Here is a 21,468-nt window from a genome sequence, read left to right on the forward strand (position 1 = left end):
TGTGTATGTCATAAATGTCACTATGAATTGAAAATGGGGGACCCTGATGTAAACAAGACAAACGTCTTTCTCTGGTCTGCTATCCTTAACAATTGTGTGTATTGAGCCGTACTGTATTGTACCCATTCTGCAATCTGTCAAATAAAGTTTTCATTCATCCATCCATCCATTCATTCATTCATCCATCCATTCATTCATTCATTCATTCATTCATTCATTCATTCATTCATTCATTCATTCATTCATTCATGGCTGGGTGGGTGGCGCCGCTGGCTCTGCGGCTCTGCAGCTGCATACTATTGGGCTTTGAGGCCAGCAGCAGCGATCACACAGCATGTAAACAACAAAAAGCCCGTACACTCCGAATTATTGTCATAGTCAATCGACCCCCCCCCCCCCCCCGTGGAGGAACATGAGGTTAAAATATTAGACGTGTGGTCAACAACTCGGTTAGCAACATGTCTATGGAAGATCCATTTTTCGTCGTCAAAGGGTAAGGAATGGGAATCCCGTACTACTAGGCTAACGTTTGCGTGCAACATGATAGCCGCTTGTTAGCTCGTTAGCTGGCAAGATAACGAACGTAGCGTTGCCAGAGCAGTTTAAAGAACAAAAGGGATTTAGTGTAAGCCTATGTGGTCCTAGTTGGACAACCTAGCATAGCCGTGTCCCCCACAATAATGTGTGTTATGCCTGCCTCACACTGTTGACATTGATTGAAGCCTTGGCTTAGCTTACTGACTGTAACGTTACCATTTAGAGTTGGTATACATTACACATCAACTGAAACTCACCACAGTCCCAGGAATTATATTTTTAAATGTTTACATTTTAAATAAATAATGTATGTTAAGTACTCATTTAGATTGATATTTCCTATAACCTAACGTGATCTGGTATGTCATAAATGTATAGATGTAGCAGTACTGTCTGTATGTCATGTATGTCATATTTACGATGAATTGAAAATGGGGGACCCTGATGTAAACAAGACGAAAGTCTTTCTCTGGTCTGCATCCCCTTAACAATTGTATGTATTGAGCTGTACTGTACTGTACCCATTCTGCAATCTGTTAATAAAGTTTTCAATCAATCAATTCAAAACGTCACACCCACAGATCTGATAAGGAATATCAGTGTAGTAACGTGAACCTTAGAAGAGTTGTCTAGCTTGTTATACAGTATTTACCATTCTAGTAAGCATTCCTAGATTTGGTATATATTCCTTTGAAACCAGTCGTCTGACCCGAGTGCCCAATGTGTGATTGTGTATAATGTCCACAGAGAGGTCCAGAAGGCTGTGAACACAGCCCAGGGTCTGCACCAGAGATGGAGCGAGCTGCTGCAAGACCCCAGCGGTGCTTCCAAGGAGGAGGTCGACTGGACCACTAATGAACTGAGGAACAGTTTGCGCTCCATAGAATGGGACTTGGAAGACCTCGATGAAACCATCAATATCCTTTCCCACAACTTATACCAACCTATTTTTAATAAAAAAAAATTGGAATGAAGCACACATGTTTAAAGTGCAGGGATTCACTGATACAGAGCAGGGCTCTTATATATAGTGTTGTTGTTTTTTCCATTTGTTTTTATTTTTTGTTTTCAATTCAGTTTTCTAGTTGCAGTTAGTTTCCAGAGTGTGGTTTGCTTGTTTTAGTTTAGTTTGTATTGTTTACAAATAGTGCGTTTATATTAGTTTCGGTATTCATTTTCTTGGTGGTATTTGTCAGGAGCAAGATGTAAGAAGTTCAGAATAGGTATTGTGTAACACAAACACATCACTCTGTGAAGGCAATTGACTCACAGTCATTAGACATCTCAGTCTCAATTAACATTATGCACCAATGACTCCTCATGCTTGCTGTGTTGACAAATTTGACCAAATTGACAAAGACAAAAACTAGACTAAAACATTTAGTTTTTTTTACATACCTAGGTTCAGTTTTATAAAAAAAATTGTTAAATATAATACGCTTGATACAGAGTACTGATGCATTACTTTGAGCCATTTATTTTAATGAATAATACACTTGGTCTTAGTTTGGGGTCATTTTTGTATAAGGGTGATTTAACAGAATACTATATAGATATAACATCCTGTGTTTGTAAAGAAAACATTTAAGAAAATCAATTAATTATGTTATACTACCGGATTATCATATTTGGGGAAATTATCTGACACTATTGAAGTGCACCTTAAACTACAATGTGTGCATCATTGTGAATCATGGTGAAGAATATTTCTTAACCCTCATGCTCAAGTATTGTTGAGTCGAACCCAAAGAAGTTCAACCTGGATCCTGTGGAGTTGTCCAAAAGGAAAGCCTTTATCACGAGCACCAGGCAAACTGTTAAGGTAGGTTGAAGAATGTAGCCTATATATAAATGTTATGAAGAGAGAGATTCAAGATTCAAGAGGTTTAATCGTCATACATAACATACACAAGACATATAGTGAAATGAAGGTGGCCATGCCCTATATTGTGCAAAAATACAATATAATAATAGAATAAAATAGAATACATTTACATACATTTAGTCGTTTAGCTGACGCTTTTATCCAAAGCGACTTACAAGTTCTGTACGACAAGTCATCAGGAAGGGCACAACTCTATCAGCTGAGTAACAATGTTCATCAAAGTGTTGAGTGCTACAGTGTAGGTTAGTTTATTAGGATAAGTGCATGACAGTAAGGTTAGTTAGGGTTAGATATGTAAACAAATTTCTTTAAAAAAAAAGAAAATCAGATAATGGTTGAAGAAGTGCGTCTTTAGTCGACTGCGAAAGATTGGACGGGTTTCGGCTGTCCTAACTGGGGTGGGTAGTTCATTCCACCATTGTGGGGCAAGGACTGAGAATAGGCGACTTCTCTTTGATGACCCTCCCGGAGCTTAGATAGGAGTAGGTCTGAGGCGGCCAGAAGATGCAGAGCTGCGTAGGGGTCTTGAGGGTGTGTACTAGAGACCATTGACCGGAGGTAGGCGGGAGCGGTTCCCTTTGCCGCATGCCCGGTATGCTAGGTCGAGGGCCTTGAAGCGGATTCGTGCAGCAATGGGGAGCCAGTGCAGGTCCCTAAGAAGTGGGGTAACATGGGCCGACTTCGGTAGGTTTGAGATCAGGCGGGCCGCTGCGTTCTGAAGGAGTTGAAGAGGCTTGGTGGCAGTGGCCGGGAGGCCAGCGAGCAGTCCGTTGCAGTAGTCGAGGCGGGAGATGACTGTTGATTGGACGAGGAGTTTGGTGGCTTCTTTTGTCAGGAAGGGGCGGATCCTTCTGACGTTGCTCAAGAGGAATCTGCATGTTCTGGTTGTCGCTGCGATGTGAGCAGAGAAGTTCAACTGGTTGTCGAGGACAACACCAAGGTTCTTGACGGTCGGGGACGCGGTCACAGCTGTATTCTCGACTGTGATGGAAAGGTCGGTCAGGGGGGAGGATTTGGCCGGCAGGTGGAGCAATTCTGTTTTGCTTAGGTTCAGTGGTTGGTCGTCATCCAGGCGGAGATGTCGGACAGACAGGCCGAGATCCGCTCAGAGACGTGGATTTCTGAGGGAGGGAAGGAGAGGAAGAGTTGAGTATCGTCGGCATAACAATGATACGAGAAGCCATGAGAATAGATAATAAAATAGACATGATAAAAAGTAAAGATACAATACAATGCTAAGCTTACGAATTAAAAGGTAATGGGTCCTATGTACACTACTATACAATATCCTATACAATATACAGTTATACTATGTATACTAAACTATCATAGCTATACTAACTATACTATACAGAACATACAGTTGTGTTTTTTTTAGGGATGCTCGATATTGGCTTTTTTACCGATACCGATATTGTCCAACTCTTAATTTCCGATACCGATATCAACCGATACCGATATATGCAGGGTTTCCCCCCCCCAAAAAACGGAATAATTTCAGGTAATTAACATTACATATCTCTTGTTGTGCAATTAACACAACATTATGCATACTTTTTAAATAAAATCAGAATTTGTTCTTGCTTGCCTGGGTAAATAAAGGTTATAGAAATGTTAAGAAATCTTCTTTTAAACCGATACCGATATTTTCCGATATCACATTTATCGGACATCCCTAGTTTTCTTTCCCTTTAAAGTGACCTTTTCGTTTGTGTTTAAAGTGACCTGTAGTGTGTTTGTGTGTAGGAGAGTGCAGGATGTGTGTGTGTAATAATAATAATGCAGGACCTGTCGCAGAGGTCTTTATTTGGCATGCAATTATCCTCAATGTTAGCGGTTAGAACACACGGTTAGCACACACACACACGCATGCATTGTTTTTGTAGGATCGCCGATGCGATTCTCCTCTGCGCTTAACCCATCCCGTCGTCCTTCCCCCCCATGTGTTCATGTGTGCCTGTGTGTGGAGGGATCAGTGTTCAGTGTTCTGATGCCTTGGGGGAAGAAGCTGAGTCTGAGTCTCTCTGTTCTTGCTGCATGTATGAGGGGGGGGTCATTGTAACCCCATGTTCATCGATATTTCAGAAGTTCAGATGCTTACATTCTCTAAATTGTAGCTATTTTATTTGTAAACAAAGGTATTAAGATAGCTAACAACTTTAGTAATATTCTGTGAATAGTGTTACTCTTACTATTTGTGATAATTACATTTAGCAGAAGTACGTGTCACAGTTTGTCACATGGTCCATATCTGATTTTTTAATGGGACTCTTCAATTACATTTGTCCTAGTAATTAGCCATACTTAGCAGGTAGATCCCATAGACCATGTTTATTCTTTGTGTTTAGATTTGTTGTCGTCGTAGAAAAAGCGATGCCATACCGATGCGATGCAATAAACAAAGGGGCGGGTCATACATTTCAGTCAGCAGTGACTCAGTGAAAGGTCACGCGTTCATGTGTCACCATGAGTTGTGTCCATGATGTCATTGTTGTGTTCTACCTTCTCTTGTCTTCCTCTTAAGGAAATGAAAGAGCAGATGTCCAGTCCAATGGCCATGGCCATGTCAGACAGGAAAAACAGACAGGTACGCTACCTTGTGATGCGTTGAAACAGAACATTTTCTGCAAATGCCTTCAGTCTGAAGTATGATCAAAAGCAGTGGTTGCCATTCCTTCCTCCCCAGAGCCATCCTAAGTTAACACACTTAATATAATGTATGCTCTTACCCTGCTTATACCATGGCCATGTGGTGTTTAAATCTTTCAAACACACCCTGTTTGTCATTTCGGCCCACAGAAGTCAGTGAAAGCAATATTTAATGATTCACGCTTTATTTATTCTATTAGAGATGATGTCCAAAAAGATAATACGCTATTTATTTGGTCACATCTTCTTATTTTTTAACCCTGTTAAAAACCCTGTTTTTTAATCTTATTTTACACCCCCTCCCCCATGTGATAGTTGTTACCAGCCTGAACAAGATATGGGACATTCGAATCAGCTGTTCAACCAACAAAATTTGCTTAACATTTGAACATAGACACCACCTAGAATCGGTTCTGAAAATTAAACTGTGTCAAGAACTAATAATGGAATTTCCTCAACAAATGTGTGCTGTAACCCTGGATCATTGAACCTATGGAAAAAGTGAATGCTGTCTCCACCTTCTTATTTGCTCCAGGCCCTTTTGGGGGACGGCGGGTCTCAAGGTCCGATCTGGCAACCCGGGCCCGATAAATACATGCGGCTGGACCGCGAACTACAGACCGCCAACTCCCAGTTCCTCGAGGAGCAGCAAACTCAACAGCAGGTAGCTGACTTCATGACAACCATGTTTTCTTTTAGACAGTATATGAGCCAGATGGGTTGAATACAGCCAACGGGCGAGGTTTAACACTTTTTTCTGTAGTAATACTACGCTTTCACACTCTGGGTGGTTTCCGCTTCCATCAAACTCTGTACCATTCTACCTTCCTGTGAAAACCATGGGACTGATACTCTAGGCTGTGGTCAGATTAGAAATACCTCAGATTCGTAATCCCTCCCCTCGTTTGATTTGATTGGTCCTTCGACAAGAAGGTGACATTGGCGTAGGTGCGCTCCGTGGCTAAAGTTTAAACCTGTTTTTTGAATAGGTTAAAAAAGTGAAAACGTGATCAAAGCCTTAGTCATTTTGTTTACTTGGTGCACATGGTTTCTTGTTTGGGTTATCTTTTTGAGTCACGGAAACACCCAGAAACCATTAGTAATAGCTGGGTGTCGACCTGAAAGCAAGTCTGTTATTTCTAATCCTTTGACGTTTTGGAGACACAAACGTTTTCTTTAAACACTTGACATATTCAGTTTGATAAATATGAGAGTTTCAGTGGATGGTATTGACGTGTGTGTGTGTGTGTGTGTGTGTGTGTGTGTGTGTGTGTGTGTGTGTGTGTGTGTGTGTGTGTGTGTGTGTGTGTGTGTGTGTGTGTGTGTGTGTGTGTGTGTGTGTGTGTGTGTGTGTGTGTGTGTGTGTGTGTGTGTGTGTGTGTGTGTGTGTGTGTGTGTGTGTGTGTGTGTGTGTGTGTGTGTGTGTGTGTGTGTGTGTGTGTGTGTTAGCTGATAGTGGGGCAGCAGGACGACCAGCTGGAGCTGGTGTCGGGCTCTATCGGGGTGCTGAAGAACATGTCTGAGAGGATCGGCATGGAGCTGGATGAGCAGTCTGTGTAGGTTCCTCTCCACACCTCCATTTAAATGCTAGCGTTTTTAATAACTATCGTAATGTTTCAGAATTAAATTATTCTTCTTTTTTGCAAAGTTATCATTTTATTTAATTTCAAACCTTTATTTAAACTCGAAAGGCAACTGAGGTTTCCCTCATTTACAGTTACGTCCAGTGTACATACAGAAATAAGCAAAAATCACACAGCATATAAAATCATAACAATAAGACAACAAGACGAGGCAAAAAGCAAGGATAACAAATCAATTAAAACACATACAACTTGACAAAGGTTGGGGATCAAGGTTGTAAACTCTGCAACAGAGCAGAGAATCTCAAGCTTTAAGAACTGTTAAGGACATTCCATGAGCTAGAGGGGCAAAATGCAGATTTACCCTGTTCCAAGCAAACATGGGGGACCATAAGGACCAGCTAGTCACTAGAACAGGTTTCATAGGTTCCAAAATTCCATTCCAATAATGATGTAGTATAAGGAGGTAGCTTACCAATAAGGGCCTTAAAAATGAACAAATACCAATGCATTTAAAATAAATGTGGGTACATTCTAGCCTTGACTAAGAGAGAGTAACATGTTTTGTAAGGAGCTACCAATTTGTTAGCACGACCAGGAGATTTGGGTAGGTTTCTTTAGATGAGATCAAATGTATTGTCATTATACAGCACAAGAAGTTTGGCATCCAACCAGATTGCAATAGTAATATACAATGTACAGGTGATTAAACTGGGTATACAATATATACATTTTTACTACTATGGTGTAGTGCTAATCAGATGTATGTACAGAGTTGTAATATTAATATGTACAGTGATGTGATATAGGTATAAAGACAGTATGGTAGTAGTCCTACTGGCCAGCAGCGTAACTAGTAAGGGTAGGTAAGGGATATGGGTAATGTACAGATATAGTATCTACAGATTTGTAAAAGGATTATGTGCAGGTATGTACAGACACAGATGTGGATATATATATATATATACACACTGTAAGAATAAATATATATACATGCGTTATATACAGCATTATTGTACATTATTGTACATTGTACATTATTGTACATACACACTGTAAGAATAAATATATATCCATACTGTATATATATGCAGTAAATATATAAATGTATATATGCTGTATGTACAGCACTGTTGTACATGCTATCATACAGAGTATATGGGTAGACTATAGTATGAGGTGTGTAGTTATTATGATTACTATGATTACAGTGTAGGCCAGTTGTAGACAGTGAAAGCTGTAGGTAGGTATAAATTGAGTATAGGCTCAGAGTCGTACAATATGGGTAACTGAGCCGAGGGTGATGACCATTCTTTCTTTTAGAGTTTCCTTGGAACACGTCACACATGGTTTCACAGAGTGCAGTCATTGGCTGGTCTTACTTGACTTCAATCAGACGCTTCTCCTGTCTTTCAGGATGCTGGATGACTTCACCCACGAGATAGACAACACTCACTCCAGACTGGACAACGTGATGAAGAAGCTAGCTAAGGTCTCCCACATGACCAGTGGTGAGTTCTCTGAGCGTGGTTTTATTTATTCGTTTTAAAGCAAAGTCCTCTATCCACTTCCCTTTCCCTGAATTGATTAGATTCCGATTCAATATCGATTTGGTGGGGATTCTTCAGTTACGATACCAATTCTGCTCGGATATGAAAGAGATTCTCAGAGACTTTTTATTATAGCTGTAACTGAGGGGTTACAAAACCCTGACTGTATTAAAGATTGTGATAGATTAAACCACTGCTAGTTATGTACTTTAATTACTGGCCAGACAGTACATCAAATATAGATGGTGAACACTCACAAGAACACGGCATTGACAATGAAATAGTATTTGAGGGTATTTTATTATTATGCAACATTAGGTTACAGAATGAGAATTAGGGTCGCGCTTGTATGGCGAAGAATATGCGTAAAGTCAGTCAGTAGCATGAGTCACTGGGAATAGCAAGAATCCTACGATGGGTCTAAGCTGACGCCACCTGGTGTCTAATAGCAACTATAGAAGGCAACGCTGGTACCGCCTGGAGACACTGGGTTCCCTCCGGGTGTAAGGCCTAGAGGGTAGAGGAATGTTCGGATACTCAGTCTGATTCAATGAAGAATAAAGAGACTCCACGTACAGGAGTCGGTCCTTGTAAATCCCACGATCAGCAGCAAAGCAATAGTTGTAATCCAAATGCTCGATAGCACTGATGACAGCTAGCCAGCCTCTGTCCACGAGGCCAGCCCGAGTTGTAATCCTCACGAGGTTGAATCCCAAACGATAGTGGAAATCAACGAGGCTCTTCTCAGGGTAACACGTTCCAAATCAATATAATCCAACCAGTAATGGTTCTGCAATCGCCGACGCTGGTGCTCCTGTGCACATACAATAAATGAACGACTATTTACTTCACATTAAATTAGGTCGAACTTGACGTTACTGCATTAAGCTCTGACACTTGACTATTCTATTCGCACATGGCTCTCAACGCTCTGTTAGACGCACTGCTGCTCATTTCACTGTTACCGAACTTGTCACACTGCTGCTATGCGCACCTGCGCCGATATATATACTTAAGTGGCTTTCTAGTTCCAAAACCTAACCACTTGCCCGGAATCAATACACTGCCAAGGGCATGTCCTGACTTGCCCCAAACTCGCCTCTTGCACCTGTCTGAGTGCGAGACTGCCTGGCGCCGCCGTCAGGGGGCATTATCCTTAGGGAAAGTGAATATTACTATGATTTACACGCAGGTAAAGGGATATTCCGTGTATATATAAATAATATACAATGTATATAAAACAATAAAGGTAGATTCTCAGTTTTAATCTGGCCCTTCACAACAATAGCGTAATAGTTTGTTATAGTGTAATAGTTTGTAATCGTGTAATAGTGTCATAGTGTAATAGTTTCTAATAGTGTTATAGTGTAATAGCTTGTTATAGTGTAATAGTTTGTTATAGTGTAATAGTGTTATTTTGTAATAGTTTGTTATAGTGTAATAGTTTGGTATAGTGTAATACTTTGTAATAGTGTTATAGTCTAATAGTTTGTTATAGTGTAATAGTGTTATAGTGTAATAGTGTTATAGTGTAATAGTTTGTAATAGGGTTATATTGTAATAGTTTAGTTTGTTATAGTGTAATACTTTGTAATAGTGTAAGTTTGTTATGGTGTAATAGTATTATAGTGTAATAGTGTTATAGTTTGTAATATTATAGTGTAATAGTGTTATAGTTTGTAATAGTGTTATAGTATAGTGTAATAGTTTGTAATAGATATCGGCCAATAATATCGGACATCCCTAATTATTATCATTCTCAAGCATACACGTCGCGCGTCTACTGTGCCAAAGTCAAGAGAGCACATTCATCTGGGCACTAGAAAGGTGCGCTCAGTAGAGCACAGATGTCCGCCATGGCCGCAGCCACACATGTCTTCTCTCTCTCTATCTATCTATCTATCTACCTCTCTCTCTCTCTCTCTTTCTCTCTCTCTTTCTCTCTCTCTCTCTCTCTCTCTCTCTCTCTCTCTGATTGATTGATTGAAAACTTTATTAACAGATTGCAGAATGGGTACAATACAGTACAGCTCAATACACACGATTGTTAAGGGGATGCAGACCAGAGAAAGACTTTCGTCTTGTTTACATCAGGGTCCCCCATTTTCAATTCATCAGGACATATATGACATACATGACATACAGATAGACAGTACTGCTACATCTATACATTTATGACATACCAGATTTGCAAATACAGTACTGTTTGTGATACAAAAAGAGTCCAGAAAAGGGAGTATATACATTTGACGTAGAAACTGTACATTGGAGGAGGTGGGGGGGGGGGGGGGGGGGGGGGGGGGTTGGGTAGGAGGGGTTGGGGGGGGGGGGGAAACAATGTACAACTGTACAAGCAAAGCTGTACATTGGAATATTGACAACCATACTAGGTAATTTACTGTACATTGGAGGGGGTACTTTTATATAAAATGCTTACTGTAGCCACTACAGTAACATCATTAAGTCTGCTATAAGCTATTCTCCCTCATGTGTGCAGATCTTTATGCAGTTTTAAAGCACATTGGCTTTGTTCTGAATGCACTTTGTAGTTATCCTACAGAGAAAAGAAAATGCACTTGACTTGGAATTAATGTACTGTATGCATTCAGAAGTGCTGAATAAATGTTTTATGGACTCATAATAGTGATTCTTTATTATTTAAGTTAAGTTTAGCCATAATCATATATTTTTCCATAATCATAATGTTCCACAACATTGGTAAAAAAAAATCTATTCTATGAATCATTTTCGGCCTTTCGGCATTCGGTTTTCGGCCAACTGTTTCTTATTTTCGGTATCGGTTTCGGCCAAGAATTTCCCATTCGGTGCATCCCTAGTTCGCAGGTGTTTGCCTGACCGCAGCAGCTTGAACAGGCTGTTGTTGGGGTGGTGAGGGTCTTTCATTATTCTGCAGGCTCTGGATTTGCACCTCTTGTTATATAGGACCTGCAGGGGTGGTAGTGCAATACCCGTAGTACGCTCGGCTGAGCGTACCACTCTCTGTAGGGCCTTCTTGTCCTGTGCCGTGCTGTTTCCATACCAGGCAGTGATGTTTCCAGTCAGGATGCTCTCTACAGCTCCGGAGTAGAAGGACTGGAGTATCGTCCCCGATACTCTGAACTTCCTTAATTGTCTCAGGTGGTAGAAGCGCTGCTTCGCCTTTTTTACGACTGAGTCTATGTGTGTTGTCCATGTCAGATCCATTGAGATGTGGACCCCCAGGTACTTGAAGCTGCTCACCCTGTCCACGGTAGCCCCGTTTATCCTCAGTGGTGTGTGTGTCCCCTGCTGTTTTCTCCTAAAATCCACGATCAGCTCCTTGGTTTTACCAATGTTCAGGAGCAGGCTGTTGTCCTGGCACCAGCGTTCCAGTACCTCAACCTCCTCCCGGTAGGCCTTCTCGTCGTTGTTAGAGATCAGCCCCACCACCACTGTGTCGTCCGCAAACTTCACTATGGAGTTGGAGCTGAACTTGGCCACACAGTCATGTGTGTATAGTGAGTACAGCAGGGGGCTCAGGACACAGCCCTGGGGGGACCCGATACTCAGGGTGATGGTGTTGGAGGTCTGACCCCCCACCCTGGTTGATTCTGGACATGAATCACACGAATGCCAGGCTGCTCAGCCAATAGACAATTATTTGTATTAGTGTGAACGTATACTTTTATCCAGTGCTTTAGTAAGGTGCACGTAAAGGGCGCAGTGATAAGCCATGAATATATATAGCTGTCACATCTCTCCTGTCCGTCATGCAGCGTGTTCAGACACACTCGAGAGGGAGACAGCCGGGGCTGTTAATAATAATAATTATTATTATTGGAAAGAAATCGCACTTCGAATATACATTTTTACAATCGAATGTATGTTTTTATTTTTTACAATTCGATTATTAATTTGAATATAGAATATTCGTTGACAGCCTTAGTTCAGACCAAGCGTGGCTGCAGCTACACTGAAGCTGAGGCGCCTGTGAAGTGTTGAGTGCCGTTGTCATTAATTAGTACGATTGTTATGAGATTACTAGTAGAAGAGAAATCCTACTAAATGTTATGCGATTACAATCATAAAATATTCGCCATAACATGAATCATGTTTAACATAAAATCTAACCAGGTAATTTTTTTTTCTTGCGATGAAATTATTTTACAATCAAAAGCTCCATCAATGCAACCTGCTCGCTTAATTCGTTGGCAATAATATGATATTTGAACAGAATTTTTGTTGAAAGGTGCAGGGATCCGTCTGTTTCTCTTTCGACAGAAACATTATTTTCTGTGTCGTGAGTTGTTAGCGCCTCACCGCGTCATTAGAGCATGAGGTGAGCGCAGTTCAGCTTACATCTGAAGCCGCTGTCGCCCGTCTGCTGTCCGTCACGCCGCAATCTGCTGTCCGTCACGCCGCAATCTGCTGTCCGTCACGCCGCAATCTGCTGTCCGTCACGCGCTACAAGGAGCCGACTCCCATTGAAAATGAATGAATTCCTGTTGCTTTGTCGCCTGTAGTGTGAACACACAGTGATAGTGTTGTGGAATTTTCTTTCAAGGCCGTTTGTTGACACCTCCCCATCCCCCCTGTATCCCCTTTGTCCTCTCCCCTCACCTGGTCGCGTCAATACTTTTACCAACAGATTTCCAGTTCTGCGATCTGATTGGCCACTGACGTTTCTGGTCGTGTGACATGTGCGGCCAATCGTGTGACGCCTGTTTCTTTCACCGGTTAAGGTTAGGCACTCTTTCGAAGTTGGTTAAGGTTAGAGTTTGTCTTAGAGCAGGGCGATAGAACACCAGCCCTGATTCCAAACTCTAACCTTAACCAACTTCGAAAGAGTCGCCTAAGCTTAACCAGTGATAAACTAGGCGTTAGGTAGTTTGCATGCCGTTCGAGGCAGAAATGGGCAAAGACACAGGCGTCACGCGATTGGGCGCACATGTCACATGACCAGAAACGTCAGTGGCCAATCGGATCACACCAGAAACGTCAGTGGCCAATCAGATCGCAGAACGCGAATGCAGAACTGGAAATCCGTTGGTAAAAAAATAGACGCCACCTGGTCACCCCTCCCCCGCCCCCTTTTCTCCCAGATAGCTTGAAAGACAAACCCACAGAATGAGGGGGGTGCCAGAGGAAGTAAAATCCTCTACTGAACTCCTAACCTACATTGTTGTGAAGGGCCAGATTAAACCGAATATATATATTTATTTATATATATATATTTAATTGTATTTGTATATTCTCTAATATTCCCTGATATCCCTTGTATATTCCTTGTACAATATGCATTGAATATCCATTCTAGCCTACTGAACATCCCATAATAGTCTCCATTCTACTATTGGTCGAGACCTTGGTGCCAGGCTGCCATACCCCTCAGACCCAGTTCAAACGTACCGCTCGACATGTACGAACAAGTCCTAGTTCCGCGTAGGAATTTGGCTACCGCACCACTAATGGGACTATTTGTTCATAGTGCGTATATATACTGCGCTACTAAAGTAGGACTTTCTTTTCAGTCCAGTTTCTTACCCTCCAATAGAGTCACAGACGTAAAGCCTCCCCGCGACGCCACGTGTGGGAGTAAGGCCAAGTTCGCCTACCATCGGTATTGAGACATCGTGTATATTAATATTTGAATAGTCATATTTGGCACTATATCGTCGAGTTGGACGTAGTCTATTAAGCTAATAATAGTCTGTTAATATATAGTGCTTCGTGCGGTGAGAATACTACCGTAGTCAGTACCCCATCGTTTCGGGCAGAGAACTGGCTGCTTACCCAGGGTGGTTGACCCTATGTGAAGCTGCACCCGAGGAGCCCCAGAGCCGACGAGCGAGTGGACCTGTATACCGGATTATTCTACCGACGACAGCCCGCCTTCCCAGGCACGGATTATGCTTTGGATACTTTGATTATTCCATGGATAAAGACCCCCGACACTGCCGTGTGTTGGAACCCCCCCCCCTGGAGAGGACGCAAGGTGAGGAGACGCTCTGCAAGACGAGGTCTCTTCACGTCTCTCCCCCGTGGACCGGAGAGAGCCGGCCCACAAAGAGTCCACCTGCTTTCATCTGTGGTCCAAGGATCGCCGGCGCATTGAACGGCACTACAGTGGGTTCACCTGGGATACCCTTGGCCGGACGAGGCAGCTGGATTCTACCCCCCCCCCCCTCCTACTCCTGTCGGCTTACAAGCGACCGGATTAACCCCCCTCTAGTGTATCCAGCCTATAATCATTAAAGTATCATTGCTGTTATTCCTTAACTATTCCAGGTCGTATATTTACCACCTGCGCTTTCAGAGATTGGACATTCTCTATTGATATACCGACGAATACTCCTTGCCATAAAAGTGCATACTATTTCAATTCATAAATGTAATTAAGTGATTAAGTGCTTATTCTACACACCATCGCTGTGTAGGAAATAAAGACCTGTTTCTAATTCGTACATTTGTGTTGGATCCGTTTCATCTACGTGAGAGTGTTCATGATAATATATTTATGCCGTGTACTGGGTGGCCGAATATTAAGTACAAAGGTAGTGGTAGTAAGTATCATATCTAGTAATACAGTCAGGGAATTGTACCCCTCAGTTACAATTGGTCCTTCGAACCGGATGGTAATTAGTGTAATATTAATATAGTGTTATTAATATTGAAATGGCCTATGATGAACACTCCACGAAACGATCCTCCTAACCAACGCCCGCAGCGCGAACGACGGCTCCCTCAGTACTTAGAGGCTTACGCTGTCAGTCAACAACCTAGTCTTCTACTAACAGTAAACGCGGTAAAACTAGAAAGTAAAAGTATGTCTAACCCCAACGCCCAGACTACCCCGACCATAGAGGCCCCTACGGGCTCTAATGTAACTGACCAAGTTCACGGTGGGGACCAGTGGGAACCAGACATGACTTCACACCCCGCCAGTACTGAAGAAGTAGTCCCCGATGAGTCCCGGGAGGAATACAACGCTACCGAGAGAGAACTCGGCACGGAAGAAGACGGGGAGAGCACCGTGGAGATAGAGCTCCAAGGCTCCGCAAGGAGTACCCCGAGGGAAGGCTCCCCTATACAACCGCCTTCTCCCAGCGAGGCAGAGAGGACCCTACAGCAGGCCTTCCTCATCAGCCTGAACGCCGCTGCTGAACGCGACCGACTGCAGATCCAGCAGCGGAGCGAAGAAGAGCATATACGTCTAGAAATAAGACGCATTCAGATGGAAGAGAATGTGGCCCGAGACCGAGCAGACAGCCAGCGAGCAGCTGCTGGTGCTCTACGGGACGCAGAGCGCGACAGACAGCAAGCGCAACTAATAGAACAGCTGATCAGACGGACAACACCCTCTCCCTCCGCCAGAGGCTCCAGGAACTCGTCTAGACACACCTCCAGGGCGGCATCCCCTAGCCGAGTAAACAACCCTGAACTTGACCAACAGACGAGGTCTATACCCCCCACAGACCACCTCCCCCCACGGTCCAAGCGAGACCTAGCAACCGGGAAGGAGCAGCATATCCTGTGGAGAGGCTAAACCAGAGACTACAAGCACTGGATGACCTAACTGAAGACGAAGAGGAAGAGGAGGAGAACCACGCCCGAAGACAGCACAGTACTCTACCGGACCAGGAGGTCCGGTACAGCCCAGGCTATACTCCCGCGGAGCTGCGCTACAGACCCCCGACTCTATACACGGGTGAGCACGACGCACGACCCGCACCGAGGAACAGCACCTGGACAAGCGGGCCATGGTACACTGCCGGTACCAGCCCATACCAAGGAGCGGGAGGAGACTCGCCTAGGAGGCCTCTCCCCCAACGCTCGCCGATGTATCCACAGTCAGCGTCATACATTGGCACGCCTATGGTACCCGACTTCACCCAAGAGAACCGGGCCCAGTATACAGAACTCCGCATGTGTCTGGAGACCATGTTGGTGGATGTATTGGATGAACGCCACAAATACGCCATCCTACTGCAGCACTTAAAGGTGCCCCGCGCACATAATATAGCGCTCGCCTACGCGACTTCCACCACCCCATACACAGCAGCGCTGGTAGCATTGGACCAGAGGTATGGGCGCATATGGGATTACGTGATCCAGGAGATCCGACACATCGACCGCTTACCCCCAGCAATAGACAATCGAGCACTGGACGACCTGTCCATCAGAGTGCAGTCCCTGGTAGGGATGTTGGGAGCGCAAAGAGAGAAGGGGAAGTATGAACTTTACGCCAACTCAAATGTGGAAAGGATTCTGGAGAAGCTGCCGCCCGCTCGTCAGGAGCGCTTTAGGCGGCAGAGGGACCACAGAGACCCGAATGGCCCCGAACCGAACCTCCTCGATCTAGCAGACTTCCTGGCGAGAGAAGTCAGCAGCCTACGGCTAGATACATTCGGACGGAGCACCCCTGGCTCCAGAGAAGGAACCAGACGACTAAATGATGGAAGAAGATCGGTGACTGTGATGCACCAATCGGAGTCAGTACCGAGCAGCAGGAGCCACAGTACCCCCTCCAGAACGGAGAAGTGGAAGATAGTGTGCCCCTACTGTGAGAAAGAACACTGGATAGCGCAATGTGACTCCTTCCCCAAGCTGAACGCGGAGGAAGCAGGTCAATGGATAAAGTCCAACAAGCGCTGTTTTCGCTGTGCGCGCTCACACATGGCAGCCGAATGCCGCTTAAAGAAAAGGTGCACCAAGTGCGATGGAGCCCATCTGGACATACTTCACGACAGTAACAGACGGCGCCCTTCACCTGCACCATCCAGCCGCAAAGCGAGCGTCATGTACATCGATCCCGCCAGCAGCAGTGGAGCCCGAGTACTCCTAAAAGTAGTGCGTGTGACACTAAGCTACCAGAATAAAGTCCTGGACACTTACGCCGTCCTCGATGACGGGTCAGAGAAGACCCTGCTGCTCGCCTCCGCTGCGGCCCAGCTAGGGCTGCGGGGAAGCGAAACCCAAATGACAATTCGGACAATAAGACGAGATTTGAAGACGATAAAGGGCGAGAATGTCTCATTCTCTATCGCAGCAAGCGGCCAGCCTGAGCGACGGTACCAGATTGCAGACGCTTTCACCAGCCAAGAGATAGGACTGTCGCGGTACACATACCCCGTCGCCAAGCTGATGGAGAAATATGCACATCTGCGCAAGTTACCGATCCCGCTCATAGACAATGCTATGCCGACCCTGTTGATAGGCTCCGACCATGCAGACCTCATTGTCCCGATAGACCGGGTTCATACCGGACCCCGAGGCTGTCCTGCAGCAGTCGAGACCCGTTTGGGATGGACTCTCCAAGGCCCGCTCGCCAAATCTCTCAACCGAAGTACAGCCACTAGATGTCTCCACTCCCGAGTCAAAGAGGGAGAAACCGCACTCCTGCAACACGTAGAGCGGCTATGGAGCTTGGAACAAATGCCCTTTAAGAACGGAAAGAAAGACATTCGCTCTAAAGATGACATTTACGCAATTCACCTCCTCGAGACAGGGACCAAGAGAGTCCCGGTCAACGGCGTGTTGAGATACGCCACGCCACTCCTGCGGCGAGAAGGAATGCCCACTTTCCACGCCAAGACAGACGCCACAGAACGGTACCTGCTGAACACGGAGCGGCGCTTAGCCAAGAACCCCGCCCAAGAGAGTGTATACCGCGCTGAGATTGAGAAGCTCATCACAGCGGGACACGTCACAAAGATGGACATTAAAGAGGCTGACCAGACCACTGAATCGTGGTACGTGCCCCACCACAAGGTCCATCACAACGGTAAAGACCGCATAGTATTTAACTGCAGCTACCAGATCGGATCCCAAAATCTGAATAAAGAGTTACTGCCCGGTCCCACACTCGGCCCCTCCCTACTCGGCGTTCTACTCCGCTTCCGCCAGGAAAAGGTGGCCATCAGCGGGGACATTAAAGGAATGTTCCTGCAGGTGAGATTAGTAGAGGCGGACAAGCCCCTGTTACGGTTCCTATGGAGAGAGAAGCCAGGAGATGAGCACCCAGCCATCTACCAATGGGAAGTCCTCCCCTTCGGAACGACGTGCAGCCCCTGCTGTGCGACATTTGCACTACAGAAACATGTAGCAGAGGACCCAGCAGCGGACGAAGAGGTCCGACACAGCGTAAAGAACAGCTTCTACGTAGACAACTGTCTACAAAGCCTTTCAACCCAGGAAGAAGCCGAGGCTCTCCTGATTAAACTCCGCGCCTCATTGATCAAAGGCGGCTTTGATCTCAGGCAGTGGGCCAGCAGCGATCCGCAAGTACTGCGCAGCCTCTCCTCCGAGGACAAGGCAGCCAGCAGCGAGACCTGGATGGCTACAATCCCGGGAGAAGCCCAGGAGATGACCCTGGGATTGGTGTGGCGATTCAAAACAGATTCGCTTCACTACAGACACAAGCCCCTGACTACGGAGCAGGGAAGGCCGGCGGCGGCGCCGACCACCAGACGGAGTGTGTACACAACACTCGCCCGACAATATGACCCGCTAGGATGTATTCTACCGTACACCACCAGGGCAAAAATGATTGTACGAGCATTGTGGGACAAGGACCAGGGCTGGGACGACCCCATTCCCGCACACCTTGCATCCACCTGGAGAGAGTGGGAGATGGAGCTCCACTCACTCCCAGGCGTTAATATGCGCCGAAGCTACTTCCCACCCACGGTGAGGCCAGAGACATGTAAAATGGACTTACACGTCTTCAGTGACGCCTCAGAGGTCGCATACGGATCAGTAGCCTACTTGCGGGCCCAAGACCAGGGGGGAGAGATCTACACAGCATTTGTCCTCGTCCGCTCGAGAATAGCCCCACGCAAGCAACAATCTATCCCACGTCTAGAGCTCTGCGCAGCCCTAGCCGGAGCGCACCTAGCCACGCTCATCCAACGTGAGCTCACCATACCGGTGTCTAGAACAATCCTGTGGTCAGATTCCACGACGGTACTCGCCTGGATCAAATCGGACTCATGCAAGTACAAAGTCTTCGTGGGAGTCAGAGTCACCGAGATTCAAGACTTAACCGAAGAGTTAACCGGAGAAACAGAGTGGTGCTACGTTGATACAAAACAGAACCCAGCTGACGTCATCACCCGGGGGATGCCCCTGGATGACCTCACCCGTCGCAATGTCTACAGTGACGGCCCCGCATTCCTAAGACTCCCGGAAGGACAGTGGCCCATGCCTATCCCGAGGGAAGCAAGTCCAGAGGAGGTGGAAATTAAGAAGTCTGTGTTCTGTGGATTGAGCACCGTAGCCTCCACCGACCCTAACATAAACGATTGCACGTCCATAGAGAGTGCACAACAAAGAACATTCCTGCGGTACCACCCGGAGTGCAAGTCCCCCGCTGATATGTCAGCAGCTAACTACGAGGAAGCAGAATTGCTTCTACTGCAGCGAGCCCAGAGAGACTCGTTCCCCGATGAATTGGCCTGTCTACAGGGAGGAAAGCCCGTCCCATCCGACAGCAGATTAATTCACCTGGCCCCCGAGAGCGACGCTCATACCCTCATCAGAGTGGGTGGTCGCCTACGCAGAGCCCCCAATCTACCGGATGACATTAAATACCCGATCGTATTGAACAGCCGACACAAGGTCACAGAGCTGATTATAAAGAAATACGATGAGGATGTACATCACGCAGGAGCAGAGACAGTCCTCACGGAGATTGAGGGAGTACTTAACTCGAAGCCCCTCGGATATGTCTCCAGTGATGTGGCGGATATCGACCCAGTTACCCCCAACACACTCCTGATGGGGCGGCTAGATCCTGCATTACCACAGACAATGTACCGGCCTGAAGAAGCGAACGGCCGACGAATGTGGAGGTACAGCCAAGTATTAGCCGACAAGTTTTGGAACAGTTTCCTACTGCACTACCTACCGTCTCTACAGACCCGCCAGAAGTGGGTAAAGGAGTGAGACAATTTGACAGAAGGAACAGTCGTCATGATTATTGATCAATCACTGCCCAGAGCTATGTGGCCGGCCGGCCGCGTAAGCAAAGTGATCACCGGTGCCGATGGCAAGGTCCGAGCAGCTGAAGTGCTCGTCCAGGGTCGCACTTACACCCGTCCCGTGGCAAGGCTCATAGAACTGCCTCGACTCCCAGACACAATCGATGATGACCATGACCCTACAACCCTATGACTTTGTGAAGTTGACTGACCCCTACAGCAAACCCTTATGTGTAAATAGACAACGCGATTAATCTGTCTCTGTTTAACTGATTAGGTCTGGGACCTATTCAGGGGGTGGCTGTTGTGAAGGGCCAGATTAAACCGAATATATATATTTATTTATATATATATATTTAATTGTATTTGTATATTCTCTAATATTCCCTGATATCCCTTGTATATTCCTTGTACAATATGCATTGAATATCCATTCTAGCCTACTGAACATCCCATAATAGTCTCCATTCTACTATTGGTCGAGACCTTGGTGCCAGGCTGCCATACCCCTCAGACCCAGTTCAAACGTACCGCTCGACATGTACGAACAAGTCCTAGTTCCGCGTAGGAATTTGGCTACCGCACCACTAATGGGACTATTTGTTCATAGTGCGTATATATACTGCGCTACTAAAGTAGGACTTTCTTTTCAGTCCAGTTTCTTACCCTCCAATAGAGTCACAGACGTAAAGCCTCCCCGCAACGCCACGTGTGGGAGTAAGGCCAAGTTCGCCTACCATCGGTATTGAGACATCGTGTATATTAATATTTGAATAGTCATATTTGGCACTATATCGTCGAGTTGGACGTAGTCTATTAAGCTAATAATAGTCTGTTAATATATAGTGCTTCGTGCGGTGAGAATACTACCGTAGTCAGTACCCCATCGTTTCGGGCAGAGAACTGGCTGCTTACCCAGGGTGGTTGACCCTATGTGAAGCTGCACCCGAGGAGCCCCAGAGCCGACGAGCGAGTGGACCTGTATACCGGATTATTCTACCGACGACAGCCCGCCTTCCCAGGCACGGATTATGCTTTGGATACTTTGATTATTCCATGGATAAAGACCCCCGACACTGCCGTGTGTTGGAACCCCCCCCCCTGGAGAGGACGCAAGGTGAGGAGACGCTCTGCAAGACGAGGTCTCTTCACGTCTCTCCCCCGTGGACCGGAGAGAGCCGGCCCACAAAGAGTCCACCTGCTTTCATCTGTGGTCCAAGGATCGCCGGCGCATTGAACGGCACTACAGTGGGTTCACCTGGGATACCCTTGGCCGGACGAGGCAGCTGGATTCTACCCCCCCC

At 45.7% G+C, this 21,468-nt stretch overlaps 1 protein-coding gene across 1 annotated transcript in view; it reads left to right on the forward strand.

Moving 5' to 3' along the window:
- Positions 1–397: 397 nt before the first annotated feature.
- Positions 398–21,468, forward strand: part of stx6 (syntaxin 6) — a 40,333-nt gene continuing 19,262 nt past the window's right edge. The window contains exons 1-7 of the mRNA XM_084310804.1: positions 398–493; positions 1,285–1,453; positions 2,264–2,359; positions 4,947–5,009; positions 5,607–5,735; positions 6,521–6,627; positions 8,071–8,165. Of these exons, the coding sequence (XP_084166930.1) occupies positions 459–493; positions 1,285–1,453; positions 2,264–2,359; positions 4,947–5,009; positions 5,607–5,735; positions 6,521–6,627; positions 8,071–8,165 (694 nt within the window). The 5' untranslated portion in view covers positions 398–458. The remainder of the gene's footprint in view (positions 494–1,284; positions 1,454–2,263; positions 2,360–4,946; positions 5,010–5,606; positions 5,736–6,520; positions 6,628–8,070; positions 8,166–21,468) is intronic.

Source organism: Notolepis coatsorum, assembly GCF_963971535.1.
Source record: "Notolepis coatsorum genome assembly, chromosome: 3".
Taxonomy (NCBI): domain Eukaryota; kingdom Metazoa; phylum Chordata; class Actinopteri; order Aulopiformes; family Paralepididae; genus Notolepis; species Notolepis coatsorum.